Source organism: Dendrobates tinctorius, unplaced genomic scaffold (assembly GCF_039654945.1).
Source record: "Dendrobates tinctorius isolate UK_male_01 unplaced genomic scaffold, ASM3965494v1 ptg000211l, whole genome shotgun sequence".
Classification (NCBI taxonomy): Eukaryota; Metazoa; Chordata; class Amphibia; order Anura; family Dendrobatidae; genus Dendrobates; species Dendrobates tinctorius.
The window spans coordinates 1,626,588-1,648,725 of NW_027361878.1; the positions used below are offsets into that span (position 1 = coordinate 1,626,588).

A 22,138-nucleotide genomic window follows, 5' to 3' on the forward strand; every position below is an offset into this window, starting at 1 on the left:
CTCACCTGGTCTTCTCCGAATAAGCCGTTTTCCAGATGTCCCAAACAATCGAAAAGGGGATTCATCAGAGAAAATGACTTTACCCCAGTCCTCAGCAGTCCACTCCCTGTACCTCTTGCAGAATATCAGTCTGTCCATGATGTTTTCCTGGAGAGAAGTGGCTTCTTTGCTGCCCTCCTTGAGACCAAGCCTTGCTCCAAGAGTCTTCGCCTCACAGTGCGTGCAGATGCACTCACACCTGCCTGCTGCCATTCCTGAGCAAGCTCTGCACTGCTGGTAGCCCGATCCCGCAGCTGAAACACTTTTAAGAGACGGTCCTGGCGCTTGCTGGTCTTTCTTGGGCGCCCTGGAGCCTTTTTGGCAACAAGGGAACCTCTCTCCTTGAAGTTCTTGATGATGCGATAGATTGTTGACTGAGGTGCCATCTTTCTAGCTGTGATACTCTTCCATGTTAGGCCATTTTTGTGCAGTGCAATGATGACTGCACGTGTTTCTTTAGAGATAACCATGGTTAACAGAAAAGAAACAATGATGCCAAGCACCAGCCTCCTTTTAAAGTGTCCAGTGGTGTCATTCTTACTTAATCATGACAGATTGATCTCCAGCCCTGTCCTCATCAACACCCACACCTGTGTTAATGGAGCAATCACTGAAACGATGTTAGCTGGTCCTTTTAAGGCAGGGCTGCAATGATGTTGAAATGTGTTTTGGGGGATAAAGTTCATTTTCTAGGCAAATATTGACTTTGCAAGTAATTGCTGTTAAGCTGATCACTCTTTATAACATTCTGGAGTATATGCAAATTGCCATTAGAAAAAATGAAGCAGTAGACTTTGTAAAAATTAATATTTGTGTCATTCTCAAAACTTTTGGCCATGACTGTAATCTGTTGGTGGCTCTTGATGACTGGAGTTGGAGAACACTGCTATAGACCGCCTTCACACATTCTGGTGACTCTTTTAAAAAAGAGGAAAAACCAGCACTGGTGAGATCTGTGGTCCGTGTCCATGTGACATCTGTGTGACACCCGTATGAAAAACCTGGCATGTGTGCTTCACCATTGAATAATATGGATGTCCGTGTGTCCCAATTTGTGGTCCTTAAAAATGGAACGGATATGGACATAAATAATGAATGTGTGAAGAAGGCCTTAGAGCCTGTTGGGTAAACTATGTATCAATGTGCTTGGATCCTTCTCTTAAAACGTGATGCCCATCGATCAGACTGATGTAAACTGTATACTCTGTTATGAATTCTGAAGGATACCAGAATCATTGTACATGAATATAATGGTCACAAAACTGAAGACTGATCTCCACTGATTTTTTTATTTTTATTTAGGTGGATCCTCTAAAGTATTATGATGCATGCGTCAGCGATGCTTGTGCCTGTGACACTGGTGGAGATTGTGAGTGCTTCTGTACCGCGGTGGCATCATACGCCCAAGCTTGTAGTGAAGCCGGAACTTGCGTCAGCTGGAGAACCCCAACAATGTGCCGTGAGTTAGATCTTACCCTGTCCTGATTCCCATGTAGAAAAGATGGATTCAAATTTTATTCAGTATTTGAAGTGGTTGTCTTAATGAAACAACCCCTATTTATTAGCACTATTATGACTTATAGTCATTATATTGGGGGTCCCATCCTCATCCTCCCATCTATGTCCCAGAACAGAGTATTGAAAACAAAGGGAAGTTTTCACTCTATTAGACCCTGTTTAACCACATATTGGTAAGTAGCAGCTTCCACAGCTATATAGTTCTTAAAGGAACTCTGTCAACAGGTTTTTTTCTATGTAATCTGAAGACTTCAGGAGATTGGGGCTGAAACACAGAATTCAGTGATGTGTCCGTATCAAGCTGTGTGCTGTTGTTTACTTATGATAAAGGTTTTATCACTAGGAATTTTCACTGACAGGTTTGATGTGCATGTGACTGCTAGGCTGACTGCGACCCTTACTGTGATAAGCAGATTACTGTCAATAAGCTTTGTACACATAGAGCCTGGTGTGGGCAGGGGAAGCTTTGCTTAATCCTACATCTAAAAATTCTGATTGTGTCACTGTAAGGAGATTGATATACTGCCCACGTTCCTCCTTGAAGACCTGGGTATTGTGGTAATAAGTAATGCATATTGGGACATGCATTATCAGCAACAGTGTTGTATTTTACCATGCAGCCTACAGAAGGGGAAGTAAGGGTTAAATGATTGTGACTAGCCCAGAGTGGGAAAGGGATGAAGTGAAGGAACAGAGACAGTTTCCTGTCAGGAAGCCAGATAGGGCAAAGCATGTAACAGAAGCAGACCTATGGTCTGACAAGTGAGCAGAGTCACATGATGTGGATGTCCTTGAAGTGAGCAGAGACGGAGGGAATGGGTACCGTGATGAGGAAAGGAAGGAACATCCAGCAAGCGATCCTCGTAAATATCCCAGACGCATTTCAGACTAACCATCCCTAGTCATTGCATACATATGGATAGTGTGATCCTGAGTAGAGAAAGGAAAAGTGAAGGACAGAGTGATGCATTGAGACGAGTCTTGAGATTGAACGCCTAGCAGTATGGCCCCGAGTCCACACGAAAGAGAGGTAATGGTCTAGTATGGGACAGGGAACGTGTGATGACGAGAGTGCCCAGGGCAGCAGTTCCATGGCGTCAGCAAGCCGAGAAGTTACATAATGGCCATAATGGCAGAAGTAGTTTCCCAAGGGGGTAAAGGACACCGAACCGTGGGTTGAAGTATAGGACTCTCATCTACTGGACTTTTATACCAGAGAAGCTCCCGAAGTACTGTGCTGGATTTTGGTGAAGGCAGAGGAACTAGTTGAGCCAGGGAGTCAGAAAGAAGCGAGCCTAGAGAGGAAAAGAGAATGTTTGTGAATATGCTCCATGTACTAAAGGAAACATTTGTGAAGTTATGCACCCGCTATCTATTGTACATTATTCCCACCTAGTTGTTGTTTAGTAAAAGACAGTTTATGTTCCATTGGTGGTCTCCCTCATTGACCCTCTCAATATCTGTTCCTGACCAATAAAAGTCTTCGGTATCATGCGGTCTCCGGGCATAGTCTCTCCATAGATGATGCCTACACACCCAGCTAGGACCTCCACCTTCATGTAGCGTGCTGGGCATGAAAGATGAGTACCTCACCAACAGCTACTGCCCCTCCCCATGTTACATCCCAATTGCTGCACCCAGTAAACTAAGTGATACATCATTGGAATCAGGTTCTCTTTCCTATATCATTCTGCTTTCAGATGAAGTAGCGAAAACCTGGTTACAGATTCCTTTTAATCCAGAACCAGCCACTATACAAAGTAACTGTAACATGTATTTACAACTAACCTAAACTTCTCTTTGTTGTTTTTTTGCATTGAAAAATTGAGTCACCTCCTTATTGGCGCCCTATGCATCTACCGACGACATGTTTTTAATCACTTCTATTATTTTAAAAACAGCGGTGTTTTGTGATTTCTACAACCAAGAAGGGCACTGTGAGTGGCACTACAAAGCCTGTGGTGCCCCGTGTATGAAAACCTGTAGGAACCCTGGCGGAACCTGTCACCATAATCTTCCTGGCTTAGAAGGTGAAACATTGACAATATTTTCAAAATGTACATGGTTTTAAAATCTGGTAGACTGCATGCAAAAGGTTATTATTTTATACAATGGTATTACTGGCTAGTGCAAAAAGTAATTGTACATATATATATATATATATATGTTATTTTACTTTATAGCTCTGTATACATGCTAATGATTAAAAAGGTCCTGCTGCTGAAAAAGAACATCCCACAATCCTGTAAAATCATGACATAAGTCATCATATTTTATCAGGCAACTGTTGCTTCAGTTCTAGTGATTCCTCGGTTTCCCTCTCTGCACTTCCTACTCCATCAGGATGGACATGTGACTGCCGCCGCCGAACAGAGCAGGAAGTATGGTGACCGGCAAAGAGGGGGAATGTCATGGAACGAAAGTTGCAGGGAATGTATTTATTTTACAGCATTCTTAGGGTTCTTTCTTTAAACCTTTTTCAGTGGCCTAATAACACTTTGAACCTGTTGGTTAGAGCTTATTATCCACCAGACTTACCTGAGGTCTTGAAGCATGGAAATCTTAACCTCTTCCCGACCGCCCACAGTAGATAAACGTTGGCGCTTGCTGGGCTTTGGGCAGCGCCGAAGTTTATCTACTGTCAGCGGTTTTGTGCCCCCCGGGACCCCCACATACCTTACAACGCGGGGATCCCGGTGCACAATGCATGCTGGGACCCCCGACGTCATCGAGACCTGATTGGTTCAGGTCCTGATGACGTCAGTGTCACAGCAGCCAATGGGAGCGATCACTGGGAAAGCTGCTTGTTTCCCGGCGATCTCACTCATTTAAACGCGGCTTCTCCTCTGATCTAACACTGACAGATGATCAGAGGTGAAGCAGCGTTACTGTGTGACTAGATCGCTGCCTGGCACAGCTGATCGCTGCCTGGCACAGCTGTGCCAGGCAGTGATCTTGTCACACAGTAACGCTGCTTCACCTCTGATCATCTGTCATTGTGAGATCAGAGGAGAAGTCGCGTTATTATGTGCCAGGCAGCGATCTTGTCACATAGTAACGCTGCTTCACCTCTGATCATCTGTCAGTGTGAGATCAGAGGAGAAGTGGCGTTACTATGAGTCAGATCGCAGGGCAGCAATCTTGTCACAAAAATAAAAAAAGTAAAGAAAAAAAAAGCAGGTACACAGGTTAGGGCTAGGGTTAGGGTTAGGGTTAGGGCTAGGGTTACAGTTAGGGCTAGGGTTAGGGCTGGGATTAAGGTTATGGGTGTGTTGGTGTTAGGTTTGTGGTTAGGGTTATGGTTAGGGCTGAGATTAGGGTTAGGGGTGTGTTGGGGTTAGGGTTGGAATTAGAATTGGGGGTTTCCACTGTTTAGGTACATCAGGGGCTCTGTAAATGCAATATGACGCCCGCAGACCATTCCATCAAAGTCTGCATTTCAGAACGTCACTACTTCCCTTCCGAGCACCACCGTGTGCCCAAACAGTAGTTTTCTCCCACATATGGGGTACCAGCGTACTCAGGACAAATTGGACAACAACTCTTCGGGTCCAATTTCTCCTGTTACCCTTGTGAAAATAAAAATTGGGGGCTAAAAGATCATTTTTGTGGAAAAAAAATGATTTTTTTATTTTCACGCCTCTACATTATAAACTTTACTGAAACACTTGGGGGTTCAAAGTGCTCACCACACATCTAGATAAGTCCCTTGGGGGGGTCTAATTTCCAAAATGGGGTCACTTGTGGGGGGTTTCCACTGTTTAGGTACATCAGGGGCTCTGCAAACGCGACATGACACCCGCAGACCATTCCATCAAAGTCTGCATTTCAGAACGTCACTACTTCCCTTCCGAGCCCCAACGTGTGCCCAAACAGTAGTTTTCTCCCACATATGGGGTACTACCGTACTCAGGACAAATTGCACAACAACTTTTGGGGTCCTATTTCTCCTGTTACCCTTAGGAAAATAAAAATTGGGGGCTAAAAGGTCATTTTTGTGGAAAAAAAATGATTTTTTTTTTATTTTCATGGCTCTACATTATAAACTTTAGTGAAACACTTGGGGGTTCAAAGTGGTCACCACACATCTAGATAAGTCCCTTGGGGGGGTCTAATTTCCAAAATGGGGTCACTTGTGGGGGGTTTCCACTGTTTAGGTACATCAGGGGCTCTCCAAATGCGACACGGCATCCGATCTCAATTCCAGCCAATTCTGCATTGAAAAAGTCAAACGGCACTCCATCCGTTCTGAGCTCTGCTGTGTGCTCAAACAGTGGTTTAGCCCCACATACGGGGTATTGGCGTATTCGGGAGAAATTGCACAAAAAATTTTGTGGTTCATTTTCTCTTTTTACACTTGTGAAAATAAAAAAAATTGTTTTGAAGTAAAAGGTTTGTGAAAAAAAGTTAAATGTTTATTTTTTCCTTCCATATTCCATTCATTCATGTGAAGCACCTGAAGGGTTAATAAACTTTCTTGAATGTGGTTTTGAGTACATGGAGAGGTGCAGTTTTTCGAATGGTGTCACTTTTGGGTATTTTCTGTCATATTGACCCCCCAAACTCACTTCAAATGTGAGGTGGTCCCTAAAAAAAAATGGTGTTGCAAAAATGAGAAATCGCTGGTCAACTTTTAACCCTTATAACTTCCTAAAAAAAAAATTATGTTTCCAAAATTGTGCAGATGTAAAGTAGACATGTGGGCAATGTTATTTATTAACTATTTTGTGCGATATCACTCTCTGATTTAAGGGCATAAAAATTAAAAGTTTGAAAATTGCAAAATTTTCTAAATTTTTGCCAAATTTTGATTTTTTTAACAAATAAGCGCAGATCATATCTAAAAATTTTTACCACCATCATGAAGTACAATATGTCATGAGAAAACAATGTCAGAATCAGTAAGATCCGTTGAAGCGTTCTAGACTTATGACCTCATAAAGTGACACTGGTCAGAATTGAAAAAATTGGCCCGGTCGCGAAGGCAAAAACAGGCTCGGGTGCGAAGGGGTTAAATTGGCCAGCTTCCCTCCAACTACAGCAAAACAGTAGTGCCATGAACCATGTTCAAAACAGCTGACATGTCCCAGGAAAGATGTGGAAACAGCGCCGGAGCCCACATCAAAGGGGGAGACACAACATGCACTGTACTAGTACGGCGCATGTCGTGAAGGGGTTAAAGGAATTGCCAAGGTCTGGGGCACAAGTCTGCAGTCATTCTATGTGACTGCTGTTTTGTGAATCCTCACAGTGTGTACAGTGATTCTCCAATACTGTCATGGGCAGTCATGTTACCACAAGTATGTTATGTTCATACTTCCGGCCACATTCTGACTACACGTGTCCGCCTTCGCTCAAATATGTTGTATTCAGTGAGGTTGCGCACGTCTAATCCGCATGTGACCGCATGTTGGCAAATTACATTTTAGGGGTCACACGCCCACACGCTCCTGGCTTCGGCACCGGATAATCCTGACAGTGCGCACTGTGTGCGCTGTGAGGATTCACAAGTCTGAGGTCATAGATTGACTGCTGACTTGAGCACCAAGCTTTGGTAGACCCTTTAAATACCTCATTTACTATGTAGAAGATGATGCAAATAGAGCTATTAGCTTTACCATTTTACTATATACAAGAGAGCTGTAATCTACACCTCCAGCTCTACAACTGACAGCTGAATCACGAAAATAAGTGGAATTCCAGCAACAACAAAATTCGTTAAAACATCACGTTTATTTGTGGATTAAAACATAAAAAGGTAAAGTTTAAAAAACGTGTTAGCACAACGGTTGACGCGTTTCAAGCTACACTAGCTCTTAATCCTGACAACCACGGTTCACTTGCTGTGGAAACCAGCCTGAAGCCTCCGTGCACGGCACCTTCCATTTCAGGCATTTCCCACCGGGCGAGCGGATGACTGATTCATTGTGTTTTTGTAACTGACAGCTGAATGTTAGACATATACTACAAAATAAATGGTAAAAACAGATAAGTAAAGGATATGGCATCTAAGTGACATGACATGGACATGATCAATAACGTATCTCTTCCTACTGACTGTGGTTATGTTCTGACTATGTAGGTTGCTACCCGAACTGTCCCGAGGATAACCCTTACTATAATGAAGAGACAAGGCAGTGCGTCCCAGAATGTGACTGTTATGACGAATATGACAACAGATATCCCATAGGATACATAATGCCATCTTACAGCAATGACACTTGCACAGTCTGGTGAGTATTCTCCAACTGCAGGACTTTATACAGAATCTTGAAGATTCAACAGACTTACCATCACAACTTAACCCCATGCAAGCAGACTTACCGTTTTGTCTTGGATGAGCAGCTTTTTAAGACCGTCCCACCAAAAGTCCTAAGATCGCATATTCGTAATGGCAGAAAGGCTTCTTACAACTTTGCATGCTAAACTTTCCTTAACTATTCAATGCATCAGACCTCAACTTTTTTCTGTGGGAGACGAATCCTTTGCCAGGATTCACTTTAGTCCTATTTTGGGTCTTTTGAAAAGATTTTTATAGATGAAGCCTGCATGACAAAATAGAGAGTAGAAAGATCAAGCTATTTAAAGAATGAATTTATGACAAGGGTTATGATGAGCAATGAATGAAAAGGAATCTGTCGCAAGGTCTTTCCTACCTCATCTGAGAGCAGCATAACGTAGGAGAATTGACCCTGATTCCAGAGATGTATCATTTAGTTTACTGGGTGCAGCAGTTGCGACACAGAGTTTTTAGTTTTAGCCTTTAGCAGAGCTCAAAAGCTGCCCTCGTCACACCAGATTGTATATTGAAAGCAGGGCCGTATTTAGAGTTTATGCTGCCCTAGACACTTTCAGTGCTGCCTCCCTCATTGATGAGTATGACTAATGCAGACACTTATGCTACTTTCACATCAGCAATTTTTGCCATTCTCCCTAGTGCAGCCATCTCCTCAGTGCACCCATTTCCGCAGTGCACCCATCTCCCCAGTGAAGCCATCTCCCCAGTGCACCCATCTCCCCAGTGCACCCATCTCCCCAGGGCACTCATCTCCCCAGGGCACTCATCTCCCCAGGGCACCCATCTCCCCAGGGCATCCATCTCCCCAGTGTACTCATCTCCTCAGTGTACTCATCTCCTCAGTGTACTCATCTCCCCAGTGCAGCCATCTCCCCAGTGCACCCATCTCCCCAGTGCACTCATCTCCCCAGGGCACCCATCTCCCCAGGGCACCCATCTCCCCAGGGCACCCATCTCCCCAGGGCACCCATCTCCCCAGTGTACCCATCTCCCCAGTGTACTCATCTCCTCAGTGTACTCATCTCCCCAGGACATTCATCTCCCCAGTGCAGCCATCTCCCCAGCGCTCCCATCTCCCCAGGGCTCCCATCTCCCCAGGGCACCCATCTCCCCAGAGCACCCATCTCCCCAGGGCACCCATCTTCCCAGTGCACCCATCTCCCCAGTGCAGGCTGTGGGTGGAAAGTTTCCACAGGCTTCCCCACACCTCATGAAATATTCAGCGCCTCCTCTCCGGTTACTGTGTGACAGTGGGGGCTGAGCTCGTCTCCTGCACTTGTTACCGTGTCCTACAGTGAACGGATAAGGACACTACATGTCTGCAGCCATATACACCCCGGGGCCGGAACAGAATAGAAAACAGTGGCTCGGGTGTGAGGGGACAGGGGAAGTTTAGCGCCGCTCCCTCCCTCACGCCATCCTCTTACCTGGCTCCGCTCATTCCCCCCCCAGCCGTTCATTCTCCACCCCGGCGCTCATTCTCCCCCTGGTGCTCATTCTCCACCCGGCTCACCTGAGTCGTGGTGCGCTCCGGTCCCTGCTGCATGTGTATATCCACTCTTGTCTAGCCAGGCGCCGCCGGTATCTTCTAGTTTAACTTCTTCCTGTGTGTGTGTGAGCGCGCAGTCACGTGGTACCGTTCATTAAGGTCATGAATATCGGCACCACGCCTATGAGAGTGGAGTGGCGTCCATATTCATGACCTTAATGAGCGGTACCACGTGTGACCGCGCGCTTACACAGGAAGAAGATATCAGTGCAGGACCATTGGAGCTGCAGCAGGCACCGCTGGAGGAGGTGAGTATGGGGGGAGGGAGGAAGGAAGGGGAAGGCCGACCCCGGACTTAAAAAAAAAAAAAAAAAAAAAAACTTGTTCAGGGGCCGCCCCCCGCAGAGTCCCGCCTTAGACACGTGCCCTCAAGTGCCTAGTGGCAAGTACTGCCCTGATTGACAGTAAGATGCTGATCAGTTCTTGGGGGTTTGGTGGGATCACCTGGCACGTGGGAGCTAGTCTGGCAGAGATAATCTCCTGCTAATAAAACACTCATTGAATTTAAACAACAGAACACCACCTAATAAGTGACACATCGCTAAAATCAGTTTCTCAGTCCCTACCTCATGCTGCCCTCAGATTACATAGCAAAAACCTGCTGACAGATTCCCTTTAATTTGAGTATATCAGTGGTCCGGGAGGTGGGCTATCTAATGGGTTGAGGGCTCGTGTCTTCAGACAATCCGTGCCTAATAGGCATAACAGAAGCTATCTATTTGAAGATTTTTTTTAGGAACTATTCACATTGAGCGTGAAGGTTTTTTCTCTAGAAATCACTAATAATTGGTGAGTATTATTTTTTATACAATTAACCTGCTAGTAATAGAAGGAACTTGTGATGAAATGTAAGGCTGCAGAATGATCCTTTGGGGATTGGACCTGCTGATTTATATAGTATATTTAATAGTTGATCCAATAATGCTAAATCGCTTACCATGATATCATACGCCCGGTTCAATATTTATATTCTCTTTACATTTTTTTCCTTATACAGCAACTGTACAAAAGAAGGCAAAACATGTTACAACCTTAATGGTAAGCAAGTAGAAATGTCTCCTTTTGCAGTGTCGAAACAATCACTGACCTCAGGGAGACCAGTCGAAGAAAACACTGCGGCAGTCGGCAAAGGCGCTCAATCAGTGAAATCCTAGGTGTAATGCTCCCTGGGAAATACGAATATGCAAATAAAGTCCATGGAGCCTCATTTAAGAGTCTTAAACACGGGACTAGCCAGATCTTCCTCCAGGGAAGGACCCAGCCAGTCCCGTGTTTGAGACTCTTAAATGAGGCTCCACGGACTTTATTTGCATATTCCTTTTGCAGTGTTACAGATTCACACTGTGTGAAAGTGGATTCCCATGTAGATCTATTACACTTTATATGCCCCTTTTATGGCATATGGACATCATAAAGTAGGGTTCCCCACTCTGGAACCGAAAAAGGGATCTTCTCTCTGAGAGCTGCTCCCATTCTTACAGACTCAAATTATTCTTGTATTACACGGGTGGCTATTCATCTATATCAGAGGTCCCCAACCTTTCTGACCTTGAGAGCCACATTCAGCTCTGAGAGAGAGTCTCGAGCCAAATCCAGCTCCCGCTCCACTCACAATAGTGACACCCAGAGCCCCTTTTACCAGTATAATGACAGCCAAAGATTTTCCACTGAAATCACACCAAAGTAGTTTTCCCAGCTCAAGGGTTTCCTATCTTATCTCCAACCAGATCTGCTCTTCTGTGCAGGACTACACACAAACGTTAAGGCCCCGTCACACACAGCGATCTCACTAGCGAGATCACTGATTCTGTGACGCCACAGCGATCTCGTAAGCAAGATCGCTGTGTATGACGGGGATCAGCGACCGGCCCCCCGCCGGGTATCGCTGAACGTGCAGCATCGGCCTGGGCTATTTTTTCATCGTTGCTCTCCCGCTGGCCAGTGCGCATCGCTGCGTGTTGCAGCGGGAGCCAACTATCAGCGAGGCTCCCAGCGCTCTAAGCAGGAGCTAGTCTCTAAGGTAAATATTGGGATACTAAGCGGTGCGCGTCACTTAGTTACCCAATGTGTACCTTAGAAACCTGCGTGCTCGCAGCTCCCGGCGCGAGCACGCAGGTTTCAAAGGTACACATTGGGTAACTAAGTGACGTGCGCCGCTTAGTAACCCGATATTTACCTTAGAGACCAGCGTCCTCGCTGGTGCTGATCGCTGGTGAAGCTGCCTGTTTGGCAGCTCACCAGCGATCATGTAGCGATGCACCAGCGATCCTGGCAAAGTTGTATCATTGTCGGGATCGCTGGTGCATCTTTATGTGTGACGGGGCCTTTACTATCTGGAGATCCTCTCTGTTTGCTACACCTGGTGCTAATGCAGCAAGCTGGCAGGCAGCCACAGGTCACACATTACAGGCCTTTGAGCCACATATGGCTGTCAAGGTACAGGTTAGGGTCACCTTATAATATTACTTGGTAAATGCCTGGCTGCAGGCTAGGCAAGATTTGAGGTGGCTATATTCTTAGTAGCTTTGTCTATGAAGAGACAACCCCGTTAATGTCTTGGACAACCCCTTCTAAAAGCATCTTTAAAGACAACCTCTAAAAAAGAATAATCCCAATCTCTCAAACAACTTGAGCTGAAATTACTTATTCTACAGCTCCTCAGCTGTCTGGTATCCAGAAGTTGAATGTTTAAATGAGCAGTGACTCCGCGTTAGGTTCACCTAGGGAGGTGGATCCACTAAGTCTCAGGTCGGGGTGGGCACATGGAACCCAGCCGTTGGTGTAGCAGGCAGGAAGGCACTTGTAGAGTGACAACTTGGTACACTGGAGACCACAGGAGAACAGGTGCAGAGAGGATGAAGGCATGTCCGAAACAGCAAAGGCAACAGGTGTGCAGGGTCACCAGGCAGATGCAGACCTAGAGCTGATAGAGGAGCACAGCAAACATACAGAACACAGGACAAGGATTCTTAATATCAAGACAGAGGTGAGTGTCTTAGTGAACTTTAAATAGATATAGGCAGATAAAGTCATGGAGGCACGCCGGGCCTCTTGTAAAACCCAATGTGGAGCACAGTAAAGGGCAGCGACCAAAGGGGAAGGAGGTGAAGTCATAGCAAGCCAAGGCAGTTGTGTAACACCCCCAGGAACACAGTGTTCTGGTGCTGTGCTGTCACAGGAAACGTATGCCTATGTAGAGCACAGAAAATCAAAAAACCGGCACTCCCATATGCAGAGAGAAGAAAATTCATTTTATTCACAGCTTAGTTTTCCACAAGACATGTACTCTTAATGTGACGCTTCGGTCCTTACAATGGACCTTCTTCAGACATGAAAATAATCTTGTTAAAGCTCATAAATGACCTGGTGGGCCAGAGTAGCAGGAAACAAAAAGGCATTCATGTGGAGCTGTGAAGAGACAACAAAAGAAGATCGGCGCTAGCTGGTGTGCATTACTTCATTATGGAGAGGAGTCATTTATGAGCTTCAACAAGATTATTTTCATGTCTGAAGAAGGTCCATTGTAAGGACCGAAACGTCACATTAAGAGTACATGTCTTGTGGAAAACTAAGCTGTGAATAAAACGAATTTTCTTCTCTCTGCATATGGGAGTGCCGGTTTTTTGATTTTCATATTGTATTGGGACTGGTACCCATTTTCCGTGCACCCCACATTCAAATTCGGAGTGATGCGCCTTTTTATAAGACTATGTGGAGCACAGGACCAGAAGTACAGAGGCAGTGACCCAAGACCAGATCAGTTACGAGAGGAGAGAGACACTAACAACTATTAGATTAGTTTATAGAATTTACCACTTCAAGCTGCCTGAAAACCTCTAACTACTATAGAGGTGCAATTTATTAATCAGTATATTAATGCTGATTGATGCAATTACTCTGTCGCCTCATTGGGGGACACAGAACCATGGGTGTTATGCTGCTGTCCACTAGGAGGCGACACTATGCATAATCTGAAAAAGATTATCTTTGTCTCCTTCTCTGCAGTATACACCCCTGGACGGCGTCAGCCTTCTCCAGTTTTTGCTTAGTGTCACAAGGAGGCACACCTAAAGATTTTATTTTTTTTTTCCAACGGATTACAGATGACGAAAAGTGGGTCTCCAGCGAGACTCCCGGCATGGCTCCTTCCTCGGTCCCCTATTATGGGGTGCCTGGTTGAAGTTGAGATGGCTATTCCCTATGTCGCTCCTTCCCCAGTCCCTCGGGTACTGGTTCGAAGTCGAGACCCCCCTCCTTCCCCAATCCCTTTGGGGTCTGGATTGAGGTCGAGGCGAGGATGAAGACCCCTGATGGTGACAGACGCACCCTCCCTAATCCCCGTCTGGGGGCATTAGGTTGAGACGCCTCAGGTATCGTCGGTACAAGGCAGCATTCTGCAGCTTAAACAGCCAGGGACCCCAGCCCTGCTGCGGGCTCCTGTTGGGGCCGGGGGAGAGTGCAGGCAGACATGGCACATACAGAGACAGGGCTCCCTGCGCCCCTGTCTCTGCAGCAGCATCAGCTCCATAGCGCCACAGGGGGACCCCTCACATGGCCCCGTTACCGCTGCTAGTCCCACCACTATCCTGCCTCTCAATCCAGAGGGGTCTGGTTCAGATCCGACCCCCTCCCGGACATCCGCGCCGGACTGGAGCCCTTCTGGGCATCAGGCTTCTAATTTAGACCACTTCGGCCTGGCTGAAGCCGCCGCCTCCTCCCCGCCCCCCGGCCCGCCCCCCAGATGAAAAATATGACACTCTACAGTGTCATAGAAGGGGTGGATCGAGGCAGAAAGGGCGCGTTTTTACATAGCCCTGCGCGCTCTTTTTCAGCTCTCCGCCCCCTTCTTCTTCCTCCTTGTCTTCTCGGCGGCCATCTTCGCTGCAGCAGACGCCGTCTGTGACATCAGCAGCAACATCAGCAGTCTCCGGGGGGCACAGGACTGTGAATTGTCGGCGCTGGACCTAGGGGAACACTGGTGGGGTGAGATCACAGCTGGATGGTCTTTACTCGGCTGTGAATCCATATTACCTATAAGGCTCTCCTATAGTTTTCCTCTGCGTAGCCACCCCTGTAGGGTCCTCTGCTAGCCAGCCTCTGTGCACTATGCCGGGCTCAAGAAAGAAAACCAGGCAGGACTGCTTTTATGCTTTCTGCACAGCCTGCAAAACCACTCTCCTCAGTGGCAGCACGTACCCGCACTGCCGGGACTGTATCCAAAATACTGGGTCAGAGCCCCAAGAAGCCCCTACCATTGCTTCAGCGTCGGCTACCATGCCAGAATGGGCTACTCATATGTCACAGTCTATGACACAGTCCATAGATAACCTAACCTCCACACTACTCCAGGCTCTGCAGGGTTATGCCTCGGCTATGAACCTTACCCAGCAAAGGGAGAGCTCGTGTCAAGGACATGCCGTTTCCGACACTCACAGACATAAGCGGACCCACAGGTTGCGTTCATCCGCATCATCCCATAGCACACGGTCATCACCCTCCAGGGAGAGACACCGTGGGTTCCAGGTCACCTAGACCGTCCCCTAACAGAGACAGACAATGCAGATCTCAACAGCGATCTCCGACCACAGAAGACCTCCGCCCCAGTTCGCCCACCAGGGAACGCCTTGGCGACACACAGGAATCGGAAGGCATCTGTGATTCCGACTCAGACAACGAAACGGAGAGGTCTCTGGCCCCTGGCTCACCGAGCAATACGGCGCTAGTTGAGGACGCAATTTCTTCCATCCATCGGGTGCTGGACATTTCTGATCCACCCCTGGAAGCCCCAGAAAACAAAATTTGTTTTGAAAGTGTTCTAAAACCACCTAAGGTCTTCTCTAATCATCCGGAATTTCAGGCGATACTTACTAAGCAGTTTTCACAGCCTGAGAAGAAATTCGCCAATCGCAAATATCTGGAAGCAAGGTATCCCTTTCCACAGAAGGACACCAAGGAGTGGACAGATCCACCCGAAGTGGACCCCCCAGTCTCTAGGCTAGCAGCACAGACCCTCCTCTCACTGCCAGATAGCTCAACCCTCAGGGACGCAGCAGACCGGCAGGTAGAACGCATGGCTCGTTCAATCTTCGAAGCGGCAGGGGCCTCTCTGGCTCCCGCGTTCGCTTCAGTCTGGGCGGCCAAGGCCATTATAGCTTGGGCCAAAAAATTGCAGGCTGGCCTCCAAGCCTCAAATCCTGAGCTGTCGGACCAGGCGGTGCAAATAGCGGTGGTAGCAGATTACATGCTTCATGCAGCCCTGGATTCCGCAAGAGGTGTAGCGGGAATAGCATCAAATGCCATCACGATCCGGCGTATCCTCTGGCTGCGGGAATGGAAAGTGGACACGGCCTCAAAGAAGTCCCTCACGCATCTCCCATACCTCAGTGGGCGGCTTTTCGGTGAAAAGTTGGACACAATGATATCCAATGCCATCGGGAGTAAGAGTACCTCTCTCCCTCAACTAAAACCTAAATGCACGTTCAAAAGGCGTAACCAAACTCGATTCCGATCCTTTCGGAATTCTTCAGGCTGGTCCATCTCACGCCCAGCACAAAATCGTAACCGCTCTCAGCACAGAGACATCCCACGGGCGGCGCAAAGCCCGGACAGGACCTGGCAGTCGAAAGCAGGCCAGGCAAAGCCCAAAGGAGGGAAACCTCAGACTTTCTCCTTTTCATGACTCACGAATTCCGGAAGACACCCCACCCGTAGGCGGATGACTGCTACTCTTTCAGCAGGTCTGGCTGCCTATTACAGAAGACAGGTGAGTCAAGGAAATAGGGTCTTCCGGATACAAGATCGAGTTCACTTCCAGCCCACCAAACCAGTTCTTCCTCTCTGTTCCCCCAAAACCGCCAGACAAGGCTCGTGCCTTCCATCAAGCCGTTTCCTCCCTCCTTCAGGCAGGAGTCATAGTACTGGTTCCTGCAGAAGAGTGCTTCCGAGGGTTCTACTCCAATCTGTTTGTAGTCCCCAAGAAGGGAGGCAGCGTTCGGCCCATACTAGACCTAAAACAACTCAACAAGTATGTTCGGGTTCGTCATTTTCGCATGGAGCCCCTTCGGTCAATCATTGCGTCCATGGAGAAGGGAGAATATCTCGCCTCCATAGACATACAAGACGCATACCTACATATACCGATTGCTCCCGCCCATCAGAGATTTCTCAGATTCGCAATCAACCAGGACCACTACCAGTTCGTGGCTCTCCCGTTCAGACTCGCCACGGCTCCCAGAACGTTTACCAAGATCATGGCAGCCACCATGGACGTTCTACACTCCAGAGGCATAGTAGTCGTTCCATACCTGGACGACCTTCTCATCAAGGCTTCTACCTTCAAGGATTGCGAGGTCAGCATCTCAATCACTATCGACACTCTGAGTCGCCTGGGCTGGTTAGTCAACTTACAAAAGTCATCAACTACCCTGAGTCAGTCTCTGACCTTCCTGGGGATGTTATTCGACACCTCCAGAGGTCTGGTGCTCCTTCCCAGGGACAAGGCACTGGCTCTCCATCTAGGAGTCCGCATACTCCTCCGCAATTCCCCCCGATCTCTCCGGTTTGCCATGATAGTACTCGGCAGGATGGCAGCAACAATGGAGGCGGTACCATTTGCCCAGTTTCACCTCAGGCCTCTTCAACTAGCCATCCTCAAGTCCTGGGACAGGAATCCTTTCTCCATCGACCGGGAGTTCCGGCTAACATTGGCAACCAGGAGGTCCCTACACTGGTGGCTCAAGCCAACCTCACTTGCAATGGGAAAATCCTTTCTCTCAGGTCAATGGAAGGTCCTGATCACCGACGCGAGCCTGACAGATTGGGGTGCGGTGCACCTACATTACAAAGCACAGGGCAAGTTGTCACCAGTGGAAGCGAACATGCCCATCAACATCCTGGAAATTCGGGCCATCTTCCTGGCATTGAGAGCTTTTCGTCAATTACTGGCAGCCTCTCATATCAGAGTACAGTCGGACAGTGCCACAGCGGTGGCATATGTGAATCACCAAGGCGAGACCCGCAGTACCCAGGTGATGAGAGAAGTGGCACATATCCTCCACTGGGCGGAAGACACGAGGTCGGTACTCTCTGTGGTCCACATCCTGGGTGTGGACAACTGGGAAGCCAACTTTCTCAGCAGACAAGGAATGGACTCGGGGGAGTGGTCTCTCCATCCCGAAATTTTTCGCCAGATCTGTCATCGCTGGGGGACCCCGGACGTGGACCTAATGGCATCTCATCTCAATGCAAAGGTCTCCAATTTCATGGCCAGGACACGCGATCCGCGGTCGCTCGGAGCAGATGCCCTTGTTCAGGACTGGACCCAGTTCCAGCTTCTGTACATTTTTCCACCTCTTCCCCTGATATCCAGAGTTGTGAGGAAGATCAAACAAGAGGGAGTTCCAACCATCCTGATCGCGCCAGACTGGCCCAGATGTACATGGTACGTCGACATTGTACAACTTACAGCAGACGCCCACTGGCGTCTCCACAACCGTCCCGATCTTCTATCACAAGGCCCGTTCTTCCACCAGAACTCAGGGGCCCTCAATTTGACGACGTGGCCCTTGAGACCTGGGTTCTAACCCAGGCAGGGCTCTCACCGGATGTCATTAGAACCATGATCAGGGCACGGAAGCCAGCCTCCGCCAAGATCTATTACCGTACCTGGAGAGCTTTCTTTACCTGGTGCGAATCCCGCGGCCAGATCCCACTCCCTTATTCCCTCCCAAAAGTTCCTGGTTTTCTTCAATCGGGCCAGGACGCCAGGCTATCCCTGGGCTCGCTTAAGAGCCAGGTGTCAGTGCTCTCAGTTCTTTTCCAGAGATGCATTGCTAACAAGCCGCAAGTGAGGACTTTTCTCGAGGGGGTCTCCCGATTGGTTCCCCCCTACAGACATCCACTGGAGACGTGAGACCTCAACCTGGTCCTGACAGCATTGCAGGCACCACCTTTCGAACCCCTTAAAGAAGTCCCACTCCGCCTTCTATCACAGAAGGTGGTCTTTCTGGTGGCAATCACCTCGCTACGCAGGGTGTCTGAACTGTCGGCACTCTCCTGCAGACGGCCCTTCCTGGCCTTTCACCAGGACAAGGTGGTTCTCCGTATGGTTCCATCCTTCCTTCCGAAGGTTGTGTCCAACTTCCACCTCAATGAGGAAATTTCACTGCCATCCCTTTGCCCGGTTCCGGTTCATAGAGTGGAGAAGGCTCTGCATACGCTTGACCTCGTCAGGGCATGGCGTATATACGTGTCTAGGACTGCACCCTTCCGGAAGTCTGATTCCATTTTCCTTCTTCCGGAAGGTGTTCGCAAGGGTCTTCCGGCTTCCAAAGCTACCCTTGCCAGGTGGATCAGGTCCACCATGCAAGAGGCTTACCGCCTTAACAACTCTCCTCTTCCGGCCGGTATCACGGCACATTCTATGCGGGCAGTAGGGGCCTCCTGGGCCATTCGGCACCAGACTTCGGCACAACAAGTGTGTAAGGCGGCCACCTGGACTAGCCTACACATGTTTACAAAACACTACAAAGTTCATACCCAGTCCTCAGTGGACGCGAGCCTGGGTAGACGGGTTCTGCAGGCGGCAGTGCCCCAATTTTAGGGACCTGTCAGCACAATATTCGTCCATTGCTTCCCACCCAGGGACTGCTTTGGGACGTCCCATGGTTCTGTGTCCCCCAATGAGGCAACAGAGTAAAGGATATTTTTGTGTACTCACCGTAAAATCTCTTTCTCTTAGCCTCTAATTGGGGGACACAGCTCCCACCCTGTTGCCCTTATGGGCTGTTGTTAAGGTTGAGTTCTCATATTGTTCTTTGAGCTCGTACATAGTGGCCTTCTTACAGGCATGGATATGTTATTTCTGTTATGTTCTAATGCTTTTGCACGAAACTGGAGAAGGCTGACGCCGTCCAGGGGTGTATACTGCAGAGGAGGAGCCAAAGTTAATCTTTTTCAGATCATGCATAGTGTCGCCTCCTAGTGGACAGCAGCATAACACCCATGGTTCTGTGTCCCCCAAATAGAGGCTAAGAGAAAGAGATTTTACGGTGAGTACACAAAAATCTCCTTTTTACTGCCATAACTGGATGGATTTTCACTTGTACCGCAGCCACGCTGTCTAGCCATACCCTAACCGCTGTACAGGTAAAAGGTAGTAAAGATGCAATCTTACATGTACAGTAGTGCCATAGAAAAAAGTATGCAGAACCATATCATGTTATACAATCATTATACAAGTCAGGAAAAATATGGTGTTTCAAAATATACTATATAGATTAAACTTATTCTGCTTCCCAACAGATTGCTGCTTGTATGCTGGAAAGATGTATAAGAATAACGACACAATCTACAACACCACTGACGGCATTGGAGGTTGCATCACGGCCATATGTTACAATGGAGAAGTCTCCAGAATAATTGAGCCTTGCAGCACAGCGACAACACCACCCTCTACAACGTTCCTGTTCTCTACGACATCACCAGTCACAACAACAGTCAGCTCTACTACCCCAATAGTCACCACTCTAAGCACAACCACAGTGACAACTGGTGAGATTCTTTTGTTAAAAATTTAAATTTAATTTGAAATCACTACGAGCAGGTTTCACGTTCCTACCTGGCTCATTCACCCTTCATAACCGCACTATACTAAATCTGAATGTCCACCTTTTGTCACCATGCGACACTTTGTGTTGATTTTAGGGTCTGATCATTAAAAAAAATAATTTTTGGTGTGTTCCTGATATCATTATAAAAAAAGTTACTAGTAGAGATGAGAGGATGCGAAAAAATTCAAATTCGCAGATTTGGGCAGATTTTTCCAGGAAATTTGATTCGCTCTGTGAAATGAATGTCCTTTATTATGCTCTACAGATACCAGAGCATATAAACTGCAAAAAAAATCTGGGACTCACTTCACTGTTTACCTCTCTTGCCCCTACGTTGCTTGCTGCCCACCATCCAGTCCTCAGGTCAGCTTCTTTCCCCCCATTGTAAGCCACTTCTCCCGGCCTGTTTACTCCAGGCTACCATTGACTACCAGACCTCTGAGGTCGATGTGTGTCATCTGTCATTGTCTCTATTTTCAAACATCATCTCCCATTCTGTGTTAGGCAGTTCCATCTCCAGGGTTTTGCTTGACACAGGAAGGCATTTTCTGTGTTGGCATATCCTCTATGCGGTGTATGAAGGGTGTTGGCCAACTGGCTCATTTCAATAACTAAGCCAGTTCTCTTCTTTGCCATGGGCATTGCATAGGTGGAAAAGGGGGCTTTGTTGACTATGGAAATGAACCGGTCAGGTAGCCCCCTTAACGTACAGCACTGATAATGTACTGACACTGAAAAAGTTCTGGTACGTTAACCGGGGCTGCCTAACAAAGGACTGAACTGATATTTGAAGGTAGAGACACTTTTAAAAATAAAAGTATATTCGTAAGTTCTATATAATTATATTAAGAACAGTTATCTAATATTTTTTTTCTTGAAGTATACATCCAATTTAATTTTTACTTTTCTTGTTTTCTGTGCTTTTTTTTGCATGCAGCCAATATGCACTTTACTTTATATTGTTTTATTATTAATTTTAATATATATGAGGTGGTAATGTCTGCCAGCACCTCTCCAGGTGGTCACTGACTGCATGTTTTTCATGTGTTATCACATAGCAAATTAGTCTTCTAAGTATTTCAGACGTATTAATATGATCGCTGCACTTTTTATATCTGTTTCTAATGTATTATTTTCCCTTTTAGTGTATGCAAAATGTGCTTGGTCACAGTGGTATGATGTAAGTTATCCAATTTTCCAGTCTGGAAAAACTGACACTGGAGACTTTGAAACCTTTGATAACATCAGAAAAGCTGGCTATAGTATTTGCGAGTCACCAAACAATGTCAGATGTCGAGCAAAGGCATTTCCAGAAAGTGACCTAAAGGATTTGGGACAAAAAGTAACATGCAGCAAGGATATTGGCTTAATTTGTTATAACTCTTATAACCAACCAATCTGCTATAACTATGAAATAAGCATAGAGTGCTGCGACTCTCTAACAACTGCAAGTCCAACGACAACCAGCTCTCCAACCTCAGCCACCAAAATATCTACAACCACGCCAACTGCTCCGCCCTGTACAAAAATGGATTGCCGATACACCGAATGGTTTGATTTACATGCACCTACATCAAATATTAATGATGGTGATAAGGAAAGCTTGGAAGAAATTAAGACGAAAGGTTATGAGGTTTGCACCGCTGATGAAACGGAGACAAGCATCCAATGTCAAGCTATAGTACTTGGTGTACCAAGTAGTAAAGCTTCAAATCAGACATACCAATGTGACCTCAAAAATGGTCTAGTATGCAAAAATTATGATCAAACTGACTCACAAATTTGCTTTAATTATAGAGTACAATTTGAGTGTTGTTCTAAGTTTTGTGAAAAAACCACTCCATTTACAACCAGCTCAACTAAAATAACAACTACTGAATCCACTCCAACGTCTGAACCAACTACCCCTAGAACTGCAACTGAGACATCTACAACAACAAGCACTGTATCATCTACTCCTGTGACATCCACGACAGGAACTATTTCAGAGACAACACCAGCAATTGTTGAAACAACTACTCCAACTACTTTAACTACATCTTCTACAACATGTGCATATGAAATGACCTGTCGTTATACCAATTGGTTCGATTTGCATGCTCCTACCTCTGACATCAATGATGG

At 46.9% G+C, this 22,138-nt stretch overlaps 1 protein-coding gene across 1 annotated transcript in view; it reads left to right on the forward strand.

The window, feature by feature from the left end:
- The window catches only part of LOC141058128 (uncharacterized), a 132,319-nt gene that overhangs the window by 92,297 nt on the left and 17,884 nt on the right, over positions 1–22,138 (forward strand). Inside the window, exons 24-27 of the mRNA XM_073554287.1 lie at positions 1,342–1,498; positions 3,459–3,587; positions 7,640–7,790; positions 10,402–10,442. Of these exons, the coding sequence (XP_073410388.1) occupies positions 1,342–1,498; positions 3,459–3,587; positions 7,640–7,790; positions 10,402–10,442 (478 nt within the window). The remainder of the gene's footprint in view (positions 1–1,341; positions 1,499–3,458; positions 3,588–7,639; positions 7,791–10,401; positions 10,443–22,138) is intronic.